The sequence below is a fragment of the Prorops nasuta genome, unplaced genomic scaffold (genome assembly GCF_024137725.1).
Source record: "Prorops nasuta isolate Cenicafe-Biocafe unplaced genomic scaffold, Cenicafe_Pnas_1.2 PNAS00016, whole genome shotgun sequence".
Lineage (NCBI taxonomy): Eukaryota > Metazoa > Arthropoda > Insecta > Hymenoptera > Bethylidae > Prorops > Prorops nasuta.
In genome coordinates this window covers 6,140,841-6,153,869 of record NW_027116813.1, presented here as the reverse complement: position 1 = coordinate 6,153,869, position 13,029 = coordinate 6,140,841, and the positions used below count along the sequence as shown (strand labels likewise).

Sequence of the window (13,029 nt, the reverse complement as noted above, 5' to 3'; positions counted from 1 at the left end):
AATTCTTTATCCATAAGGTTTTTTTTTTTTTAAAAAATAACGGTACTCGCAAGCCAGCAACCATTTTCCAGTTATATTGCCTTGAGAGTCATTTTCACACCAATAGAACCCTTGAACACTGCTCCTAAATCTTTTCAAGTGTTTCAAATACGTCCCAACCACTTCTCTTTAGGTAAGGTCACGTAGGCTCCGCTCTTATTACAGAGCGGATGATAAGTATCTACGACGATGGACTATTCGCCTTAAAAGAAGTCGATCGCGAAACCTAATACGTATTGATAATTGAATATAAACTTCTCTCCGCATTGACAATGAGATGTAAACTTGATCTGAAGTGGAGAGAAGGCTAATATGTAAACTTGATCTGAAGTGGAGAGAAGGCTAATATGTATTGTTAAAGATGTATAAACTTCATCTGGAGTATAGAGAGAGAGAGAGAGAGAGAGAGAGAGAAAATTTGAACACGTAGAGGAGAGCATTCTTCAAATCAGTCTTCAGTGAACCATCATGAGTTCCACAAGGAAAGTTAGTTTACCGGACAAGAAAGTGACGCTGGAGGATCTAAAACATTCCTCCAAACCAGTGGCAATAGTGAGGCCAATTGTGAGGCAGCAGCAGCAGCAGTCAGTGCGAAGAGGGTATCGCACGATACCCGAACAGCAGCAGCCACTGCGGCGGCCACATTCGCTGCCCATAGCCCTGCGGATGCTGCATGCAGCGGAGCAGCCTGCAGCGGAGCAGTCTGCAGCGGAGCAACCTGCAGCGGAGCAGTCTGCAGCGGAGCAACCTGCAGTCTCGCGTAGGCTGTAATTAATATTACGTTTACCTAATATGTAGCCTATGTGAGCTGCTAGGTTGTGTGTGTGTGACAGGCAGTCCCCACCAAATCGGTAAGAGTTAATACAAAAAAATAATAATAATAAATATTAATAATAAATATAAATAATTTTTCTTTTTAATTATAGATGCTGTTGCTGTTTTTATTGCGGTACCTATATATATATATATTTCATATGTATTTCAATAAAGAGGGTTTTTTATGCCGAAAGGCTTTTTCCCTTAAATTTATGTTTTTTTTCTATTACATTACCTCTCCACCAATCCACTGTATCCCGTACTAGAAATATTGCAAAGAATCAGCTACAGAGGAACAAAGATGGAATCTCTCTCTCTCTCTCTCTCTTAGACGTACACTGCTTAACGTAAGAGGGGGGAGGTCGCATCATCGCACTACTCTCTCTCTCTCTCTTGTATGGCTTAACGTAAGGGGGATGGGGGGCTCTCTCTCTTGTACGGATAAACGTAAGGGGGACCACGTGTGTACCCTACTATTCTGCTGGAATCTCTCTCTCTCTCTCTCTCTCTCTCTCTCTCTCTCTCTCAGGCGTCCACTGCTTAACATTAGAGGGGGGGAGGTCACGTGTGAACCCTACGAGTTTAACGTCGGGGGAGGACGATGCGCATGCGCACAACCGCGCACGAGGAGAGGGGGCAATTCCCCTACTTCCCTTGCCCCCGCGGGACCCCGACCCCCTCGCCACGCGGTCCCAGAACCATCCTAGCCTATCTACTCACGCGATTTCGGCGAAATTCTTTTGACGCGTTCCAACGGGCAAAGCTCGATCAGCGTTGCTCAATCGTCGAATATGCTCGCGACATTCTCGTACCCATGCATCGTATTCGTTCGCGCTATTAATTGTAAAAAATTTTCTTCGCAATTCAGTAGACATTTTGTGTTTCTTAAAGAAAATTTTATGACTGTCATACGGTAGACAACAATAAATTAATAATTATGAATGCGTCTCTCGCGAAGCGTAACGCTTATATATATATCGAATAGAGAATGGAAGAAGGGTTATCTACACATCCCATTGATTCGTCCGAGATGCATACTGACATTGATATACATTGTTATCAATTTTTTTCTTTTCAGAATTCATTTATTTCTTTGATCATATACAGATTTCATATAGTAGACATTTTGCAGTGAACATATACCATAATAATTTATGCACTTTGGTAACGGTGGTTCAAAATTTTTACTCCATCTAAGACTAAATTTACCCCACTCACACTCCTTCACATTGTATATATTTTCTAAGTTGCAAATTTTTTTCAACCACTCATATTCCTCCAGTCCTTTCACGAAAATCCAACCTTCCTCGTATGACGTTACATACTTTCTTATTACATCTTTATACTTGTAATAAGGTGAATGACCGTCGGTCCAATTGAATCCATGTCGATTAAAATAAAGCCAACTATAAAAAGAAAAAAAACATTATATTTTTTATTGTTTAAAAAAAAAGTACTTACTCATTCTGTTCTCTCTCGAGATCGCTCAACCAAGCTTCTTGAAATGGTGGTGAAAATACATTGTGATACACTTCATTATTACGCAACACCGCAAACTCTTTAACTATAAAACTTTTGTCGGTCAATACAAAACCTTGAAAATCAACGAATGTCGGTGTCATTATCGTCGTCAGTCGCTCGATGCAATACTGAATGATCTTTTTTTTTTATCGCATTTAAAAAATTTCTTTTCCCCCTCCATCAGGGGAACAAATATGCTAAACGTATTAAAATTCAATGTTTTTTTCCCCCATTGTGATTGTTACCTATATTTTAATCACAGTATACTACAAAAGGAAAAAAAAAAATATCTTACGGAGATTATGCAGAGGGTATATCTTTCTTTGATTAGGAAAGAATGGACTCCTTATCAAATGTAACTTTATATTTTAAAGAAACGATAAAAATTCTTCCTCTCTAAGGGAATTGCTTCGGAGCTTCATTTCAGTTTTGTTTTGTTTCTTCGTCGAGAATAGCGCGAGCGCAACAATGCATAGAATAACTCACATAATGGATATAGAAGGTTTCTTAGTTTATAAAAAAGAACTTAAATATAAAGATATAGCTACAATTGATTTAAAAAGCAACCAAATTTCTTACGCATCTTTTCGTTTGCGTGACACTATTAACAACCTTAGTGAGAAAGACAAAAAAACCGTGTGGTATTTGCTCAATATGGTGTATGGCATAAAATACAGTGATACGGGATTCGAGAAATACGAGCAGGAGGATGTTGAAGATTTTATCAGGGACTGCTTAACCTGCGAGAATCCCGTAGTAGCCTACAAGGGAGGGAATATTGAAAAAAATATATTGAATAGAATGAATGTGGAAAATATCAATTTAGAAGTGTATGGTTGTCCTAAGTTTAAGGATTTAATTAAATTATATGATTTTGAAAAAACACCTTGTAATTTACATGTTCGAGAGACGAACTTGGACAATGAACGTATCCACTGTCCGTACGAGGAGGTGTCAGTTTTTGCCAAGTGGATAAAAGCAAATATGTGATTCTTTAAAAACTATTTAGAGAAATAAAGAGGAGAACACAAGTCCTCAAATCTTCATTCAATCTTATACCGTCGTCGGTGCTGCACACAGGAAAAAAAATGAGCTGCGAAAAGTGTAAATTAATCATGATTCAAGAGGATATTGTTCCTCTTTCACCCACTCTTCCCAGAGAATTGACAGAGGAATACGTCAATGGTTACTTCGAAGAGTATGAACGGAAACTGCATCTTTATTTGCATAAAAACTGTAAGTATTTATTTTTTACATTTTTTCATAATTATTGTTTTTTTTTAAATAAAGTGAAGAAAGACGAAGAGAAACAGGCTGAGGAAAAAGATATTGAGTCAAAACAGACGAAGAAGGAAGAGGAGAAAAAAGTAGAGGATGAAGAATGTAAGTATTTATTTTATCTTTTTTTACCTTTTCATAATTATTACCTGTTTGTATTTTTAAAATAAAGTGAAGAAAGACGAAGAGAAAGAGACTAGGGAAGATATTGAGTCAAAGGAGATGAAGAAGGAAGAAGAGGAAAAAAAATAGAGGTGGAGAAAGATATTGAGTCAAAGCAAACGAAGAAGGAAGAGGAGAAAAAAGTAGTGGAGAAGGAGGAGGAGGAGGAAAAAGATATTGCGTCAAAGCAGACTAAGAGAGAAGAAGAGGAACCACCACATTTCTTTTTCTTTTACTATTAAATTATTTTATCCAACAAATTGAAAAAATATCATTGTAAATTAACCTTTACTATTTCTTTTATCAAATAATTTGAAAAATATTATTGTAAATATACCTTTTACTAATTCATGTGGAGTTAACGGAAAGAAACCTAATATGTATTGAGAAATGGATATAAACTTCTCTCCGCATTGATAATAAGATGTAAACTGCATCCGAAGTGGAGAGAGAGAAAGCTAATATGTATTGATAAAGATATGTAAACTTCATCTGGAGTAAAGAGAGGAGAGCACTCTTCACTTTAGTCTTCAGTAAAACACCATGAGCTCCGGACGTAAAATTGTGCTACCACAAAAAAAGTTCACTATGTCGGACGTGGAGAAGTCCTCTGTGCCAGTGGCAGTAGTGAGACCATTTGTGCAGAATGAAGAGCAGCAGCAGCAGCAAGCAGTGCGAAGAGGGTATCGCACGATACCTGATCAGCAGCAGCCACTGCGGCGACCACATTCGCTGCCCGTAGCCCTGCAAATGCTGCCCGCAGCGGTGCAACCTGCAGCGGAACAACCGGCAGCGGAACAACCGGCAGCGGAGCAACCGGCAGCGGAGCAACCTGCAGTCTCGCGTAGGCAAATTACTATTACGTTTACGTAATATGCAGCCTATGTTAGCTGTGTGTGACAGGCAGTCACCACCAAATCGGTAAGAGTTAATAAAAGTCAAAGACTAATAAAAAAATATAATAAATATAAATATATAAATAATTTTTTTTAATTATAGAAGCTGTTGCTGTTTTTATTGGGAAGTCATCTGGAATAACCTGAAATATGCAGTCTACTCCATTAAAGTATACTGTTGCTAAGTGGCTGGGATTCGACAGGACGCACAATTCCTGGTTCATTTATATTTTTTTATAAGTAAATTTGTATTTCAATAAAGAGGGTTTTTTATGCCGAAGGCTTTTTCCCTTACATTGGTGTTTCTTCAGTTACCTCTCCACCATTCCACTGTACCCCGTAATATAAGTATTGCAAATAAAAAAAACAAAATATACAAATCATAACATAAAACCCTTGAAGATTTCCATTCAACCGACATCGGACGATGCTTCGACTGAGATATTCCAGGGGGATCTACAGCTTGAAAACTGTTCTGAATGTTTTCTGTAGGTAAGGTCACGGACCCAGAGAGCACAGAGACGACGAAAACACGTCTAAAAGACGTCAGACTATATTGAAAGACATCTTTCAGTTTGTGTAGGAAGTCGCCGAAAGGATGCCGAAAAGACGTCTTATGTCCCGACTTCTAACGTCTTAAAGACGTCAGATTTCTAGATACTTAAAGACGTCTTTTAGCTATAAATAAAAGATGTCTTTTAGCACTAAACGAAATGACGTCTTTTGGTAGTAAAGAATCTGACGTCTTTAAGTCATTACATATCATACGCAATTACGTGGTTTTTTTTTCAATAAAATCTACACAGATATTAAAAATTAAGTTTATATTTATTAAAGTTATTGATAATTATATTAAATTTCCCATATTATTTATAATTTGTATATATAGAGTATGTATAATGACTACATATATATAATATATTAGGAAATTTACGTAACAAAAGTGATAATATATAGTTATACAAATAAAATATCATGTAATTATTACTATACACAAAATTGAACAAAATAGCTGCTAATCCATAACGATCTATTTAAGTTTCACGAGCTTACTTCTGGTGGTACCTATATCGATCTCCAGCCCGTCGTAACCATTCCTTGCATACTGTTGCAATGCCATCTTGCAAAGCGCTTGCTGCATGGCTATTTAATATAGTCGCTAAAATAATAAATATTATTTTAACGAAGTTACATAATAATCTCTAAAAAATTCAAAATTTATATAAAATCTTAAATGTTCGACGAATAATGTGGATTATTCACGTGTACATATAATATACAAAAAGATAGATGAAAATGAAGTAATTTTGAAATTTTTCAACTCGCAAATACACAAATGTATTCTTTTTCACCCTATACGGCCTTGTTCATAAAAAATAAAATATATGTTTTGGAAATACTCACCCATCAGGATATTTACAAATGAAGTGGCCTTGATACCAGTTGTATTACGTTGGCCATCCCATGTTAGGCTCATAGCTAATTTATTTGTAGAAACTGGCTCATAACATTGTAAGCTAGTTTTTTATAATTTTTTCCCCCGATTAAAAGAATTTTTCGTTTCTGAAAAATAAAATATACACATATATGTCATTATCTACTTTTATATGTACTTGCCATCGAGATGCTACCGTGTCTCTTGATATGTACATATATATTTATATTAATTGATAAAAAGATGAAGTAATAAATCATGTACTCATAATAAATATACATACGGTCTGATCTCTCATATGGGCATTGTCGTTCAGATCCTCACAAAACTTTTCAAATTCTGCTTTTTCGTTAAATGGAAGTAACGGCAGCAAGCCCTCCTCCATTGCCATTGAATGTTCTAGATTGAACTGATTAATTATTATATCCGCTTTACGATGTAACGATATAAGCAGCCGCTCCACATTTGCAAGAGCTAAAATAATATGCAATGTGAGTTATAAATAATAATTTTGCAATCAATATTTTGAATATGTATTGCACTTACTACGATCATTAACTAGTGTCGAAGGGCCTGCAGTATTCTCAACTGGTTCAGATTCAGCAGTACAAGAAGCATTGAAATCAATGTTCAGAAAGAGAGGTTCTAAGGTATTGTCTCCGGCACTATATACAGGAGTAACCGCTTCTTCAGCTTCAACGAAAATGGTAGGTCCTTTCTTGAAGGACGTCATTTGTTTCTGTCTTTCAAAGTCCATGGTGGCAGTCGAATCATCTGAGTAATTGTTGAAAAGGAAGGAAAGGATGATGTGGAAAAAGATAAGAAGGGAAGTTTAAATGATTTGTTGACAATCTAAATAATTTACTTTGAGTGGCAGGAGTTCTAGACCCGGTATGACTTTGAGCGTCATGTACCTTCGACCTTTCACAGGTGCTTTCTGTAAAATTTATAAATTTGAATTATACTGACTCCTTTCAATGTTAAAGTTGAGCAACTCTTAAATACAATATATGAGGATTTATTAGATTTCATTAATTTGAATGAATTTTAAAGTAACCGTTGAAAGTAGCAAACAAGCTATATATATTGGCGATTTCTTATAAATTGCAAGAGGGAATATTTAAAAAACATTATATGGTGGTTATAAACTTTAAAAACTTTTCATTTGCATTAAACAAGCAGTTATGTATAAAACGAAGGAGTTACAAAAATGTAGTAATCATTAAAATGAAAAAATATATATAGTTTCTGAGTAGTCATACTACGTACAAAAATAAATCTTGCTTTTATTGTTAATCTACCCAACTATACAAAGTCATACATATATTTGTTATTAATGAAAACTAAATACTCAATCTCTTTTTACGTTTAAAAGATACAGACCACCTAAAAATTATATGTATATCAGAGTTATACTAAACGTACCATTCTGTGATATGCTCGGAACTGGATCATGTTGCTGTATATCAGGATTATCCGTGCAAACATAATTAGAAGGAGGGGGTGGGATTGATGATTTCGTTACTTCTGGATATAGAAAAAAGAGATGATTTCAATTAGGAGATAAAAGGAAAATCCGTGAAACACAAATATTAAGAAATATATCCCTATACCAGGCTATATAATTACTATTTTGACATTTACTTGAACGTTGTTTTTTCATTACACGACTCTCTGATTCCTCAGAAGAGTGTGATGATTCTTCAGAATCAAAGAACTTTGCATTTTTCTTCCTTCTTCTCTTTTGCGGCAAAGGATCAGAAATAAGTTCGTTTAATGTTGCCATTATACCTTCATCGGACGATATAAATTGAGAATGGCTTTCGGCTTTTCTAGCTATTTCATATGTAGCTATATTTACGGGTAAACAAATTAATAATAACATTCATTTCATGTTAGGTTTATACCATATTGTGTTACGGAATATTTACGGAAAGGTCCTAAGATGTGTTTGCAGGGTACTGATTGCCAGGAAGATTCAGGAAGGTCTTGCTTTTTAATTAATTTGGACGGATCTTTAATATGAGAAGGCCACATGCAGGATTTTTTATCTAAGGAGATCCAGGAGCTAGGAATAGCGCTACACCATTCATGCGCCACAGCTACGTAAAACATCTATGAAGAAAGGAAATTACATAAGGATGATAAAGGAGCAATTTAAAATTAGCCACTATTACTCTTAGCATTCGTATACAACAATTGTAGTACCTATTTAATGGTATGTATGTAGGAGAGGAAAAACGCAGAATTTATCGTTCCATGGAATGAGTATAGCTTTTGAAGCGATCTGATTAGTATTAACTATTAAAGGTTCTCCCAAGTCGTCAGTAACCACATATATGTTAGCATCTTTCGAGTTGAATGGATAATGAGGGAAACTATCATAATGTATAAATTCTTGGCCTATGACGACAGTTTCTCCATTTTTCTCTCCAATATGCCGTACAAGAAAAACTTTGTTGCTTTTCAAGTAACATATTCGGTCACACCTCTTCGCAGATGACAACGTAAAGTTTTCGAACATAATACACTCATAGAAATTGTACTCGTTAAATGATGTATGATTCATAAGCTTCTTTTTTAATGAAGGGTATTGTGGCAATTTTAAGTTACATTTTAATTGCGTTGCAGTATTCCCTTCGATAATTCTTCGATGTATTTGTTGAAGAGGCTTTTCGTACTTCCTTAATAATTTTTTCAGAGAATGCAAATGATTTTCAAATGGAAAAGAGCTAAATGTATCTAGAGGCCCAAAACGCAACGAATCATCACTAATATAAATTAGATTATGAACAGTATATATCATATGTTCTTTGCCGTAAATATGTGGAAATTGTTGCACGAAATATCGTAGAAGATTTTTAGCATATGCGTTATATAGCTTATAATTTTCGTAATGAGTTAAGATTCTTATTGCACAATGAAAAGCAAGAAAATGTTTGAAGACGTCAATAGATAGATAATTCTCCATAACAATAGGACTTAAATAAAGCAGAAAAATCCATAACTCCGTTGCTTTCCATCGATCTAAATCTTTTAAGCTTGTCGGTGTCCTAACAAATTCCTGCGGTACCCACGGCTTCAGACTTTTTAAATGATGGGACAATTTTTCAGTTTCTTTCGAAGACAATCGAGTGCCCTTGTTTTTAGGACCAGACAACCATAATCGAAGCATTTTCTTCATTTGGCCCAAACAAATGAGATGCATATAGTCAAGAGGAAATGTGGTTACCATCGGCAATAGAATATTTTCAAAAGGGGATATACCTATATGATGCTCAGGGTTTTTACGCGAAGCAAAGTCTTCATCCGTACGTAGAGCGCAATTGTCTTCGATGAAAAGCATTTTGCGATATTCATAGTCACCTTCAACAACACACTTACTGCAACCAAAATAACCGTTGTGTCCCTTTGTGCATGTAACCAAGGCTCTTGCTGGAGAATCGCAAATGATTGAACGAATTTGAACAAAAAACCGATTACCATTAAAAGTAAATCCACTTGTGTTTAATTCTTTATATTCGTCAACGATAGGAATGAGAAAATGATTTTCTGCATTTGGTTTTTTGAATCCGTGAAATGCTCCAATTATAAACGGTATTTTTAATTGTATATGCACAATTTGAACTAATATCGGCCATAATTGACTCTTCGAACTCTTTGTAAGGGGTAATCCATCAATGTTAACGTTGATAAAAATCGTATCAGTTTGAATCATTTCATCCAATTGATACAGTTGATCCAATATTCCCTGTAATAATCCATAATGAAAGTAATCACCACCTGATCTTTTAGTTACGATTATAGTGCGAGGTGTTCTCATTAAACTTCTTCCATCCTTAGGCAAATCGTGATGTCCCTCTTCTCTCAGAATTTTTAGCAAGGACGTTAAAGTTTTGCCTTGAACATGATGTTTATCGGCCCATAAGATAAGTTTGGAACGTAATGTCAGGTGTTCTAATGAGCTTACACCTTTATAATTAATAGCAAGAACTGTATCGTCTACGTGTAAAAAATTATAAAGGAGTGAAGAGCTTGGAGTATTTACAGATATATCTTCAACATGAGGGCTACTATTTACAGAAAATATGTGATTACTGTCAGCTTCGAACAAGGGAGAACCTTTATGTTCAATATTATCTGCTAATATTCCTGCGCTACTTTGCCTTTCAGATCTTAAAATGTTTCCTTTACGGAGGCGTCGATTTTTCTGATGTTGAGATAAATCCGAAAATCTTTTAACCTTCGTCATCTTTGTGTCTGTTTTAATATGAAAATTACATAATTATATTCTTCAATAATATCTGTTTAGATTAGCAAGAAAGCAAAAGCAATATTTTTTTCATCTGTATCAATCAAAGTTTACTCTAACCAAATATGGTACGTAATATCGTAATTAATCAATGACTACATATAAAGATTAATTAATCAAATTTTGTAGAAAACTGTTAAAACAGATATAATAATATATGCAAGTACGCAGGTCTTTTCACATATATAATTAACCCTAGAAGTAAAAGCGTTCATGGTGAAAGGAAATAAGGCACGTGATTTATTCAACATCGACAGGAAGGAAGATATATAAAGAAGGAGAACCATACGCTGGTACACGCGTAGTGTATCGCTAACTCTCTCTTACTCCTAGGTACCTCTTTCCTCAAACAGTAGACAAATAACTTACTACCCTGATTTATTGATGGAAGAGGAAGACAGGAGATTAATAGAAATGAGTGAGTGTTAACGATGTGACAAGACTATAGTGTAAGCTCTCTCTCTTCTCTCTTTCTTTCATTCTCTCACTCGCTCCATCATTCACCAATTTCATCCTCTCTTTCATTCTCTCACTTGCTCCATCATTCACCATTTTCATCCTCTCTTTCATTCTCTCACTCGCTTCGTCATTCACCTCCATTCACCAATATCATCCTCTTTCGCTCTTTGTCATTCAATTTCATTCTCTCTTTCGTTTTCAATTATTCACCATCATTCAATCCGTCATTAAACTATTTCATTCTGCCTTCCGCAATCACTCATTATCTCTGGAATTTAACAATATCCTCTCTCTCTCTCTCTCTCTCTCTCACATGCACTCACTCACTCACTCACCCACTCACTCATTCACTCATTCACTCACTCTCTATCTCTCATTCACAGAAAAAGAAAGAGAGCTTAATTTACCAACGTATTGACCCACCGTACTCCCACACACTTCTATCAATCCTTGCCTCTTTCTTCCATCAAGAAACCGGAATAATAGGCAAGTTTGTTTACGTTTGAGGAGAGAGGTAACTAGGAGTGAGAGAGGATGAGCGATGCGCCATGTGTATAAATCAGCGTTCAGCTCTCCTTCTCCATGTCTTCCTCCTGTTAATATTTTATAAATCACGTGCCTCTATCCACACTATAAGCATATATTCTTCTTTGCTTTAAGGAATAAATTAAGTGAGTCAACCACTGTATATGGTGTTCCATTAAAAAAATTATTAATCGTATTGTAATCTCTAAAAATTGGACTTATGGGCAAAAAGTCTGTCGCAGTATACTCGGAATGTATACACAAATGGATTAAAAGAGTAAATAGAAAAAAAAAATCTTGTCCACCTTTATGAATCAACATATATAAAATTACAAGATTATTCAAATTATTATTCTCATTATCTATTTATCATGAACTAATAGTTCTTTACGTCATATTTATTATGTTTATTTTTTGTAATATTCTCTGTCTCTCATCACCTTAATTCCCATATTTAAATTTATTTTTTTAATCAACCAAATAAATAAACATGTATCACAAGCAAAGTTACTTTAAAATACATTTTAATGTAACTATTGCAAGCTTTCAAAAGTACTTCGTATAATTGTCTTTTTCAATCTCGCAAGTAATTGAATGGAGTTGTATAATTAAAATATTATAGTTAATTTATTTAAACACACTCATAGAAAACGATGATAGAAAGTAACAAAGGAAATTAGTATCATAAAAATGAAGAAATTGAAAAAAGTGGAAGGGAGAGGATTAAGATTTGTTATGGAATTTAAGGTGTATGGGAATATCAGGAATGCTGCATAGGTAAACAAAACAAAAATATTAACAATATATAAATACTACAAGTATAAATAGTAATAACATGAAAAATGGACCATAGCTAGAGAGTTGAAAATAACTAGATCTTATTTCAAATAATTTTTAGATTAATATTTAATTTAATACTTAAAGCCAAAACTTAAAACATATGGAAACATTATTTTTGCCATTCAAATGATTTATTACAAATTATATTTTGTATAATTTTTCGTTAAACAAATTCATTTTCAATAAACATACTGCAGTTTTTATGCAAATTCTATTATTTTTTAATAAACACTTGCTAATTGTATTTGTTAAAATTCCCATACAGCACCAAATGACTTAAAGACATTTTTTAGGCGTCTTTTAGTCAAGTGTGCTGTAAATGTATCAAATTATACCATAAAGCAATCACATTTTAACTCTCAATTTGCGGGAGGTCTAATTTTCAATGGAAAATTTGATTAAATCTAAGAAATAAATGGCTTACCTTGCAGATAAACTTTGACTTCCTTGAAATAAAATCGTGCGTTTAAGATAATCCAATATTCTCCAAACAATCTACAGGCCTCAAATATATAGGTAGCAAGAATGACACGCTGCAAAACAAGATTTAATAAAATAATTATTCATGTTGCACAATTGTCGCTATTTCTAAAAAAAAAGACATTAACACAGTGGCGAACCCTCAGGATACTCATACCATTATAATCCAAATTAAATGGATATCAAAACTAAATAGTTAAAAAAACCTGAAAAAATTTCCTGCTATTTCAAAAATATAACCCAAAATTAGAAAACGTGAGTTTATC

At 34.4% G+C, this 13,029-nt stretch overlaps 1 protein-coding gene across 1 annotated transcript; it reads right to left on the bottom strand.

The window, feature by feature from the left end:
- Positions 1-8,359: 8,359 nt before the first annotated feature.
- LOC136779360 (uncharacterized) lies at positions 8,360-10,399 on the bottom strand. The gene has a single exon (XM_066736886.1). It carries the CDS (start codon positions 10,397-10,399, stop codon positions 8,360-8,362), a length of 2,040 nt encoding a protein of 679 aa, XP_066592983.1.
- Between the last annotated feature and the right edge of the window lie 2,630 nt (positions 10,400-13,029).

Bases quoted from the DNA above. Each gene is read 5' to 3' on its own strand.
- LOC136779360 (XM_066736886.1), bottom strand. From the start codon at position 10,399: ATGACGAAGGTTAAAAGATTTTCGGATTTATCTCAACATCAGAAAAAT.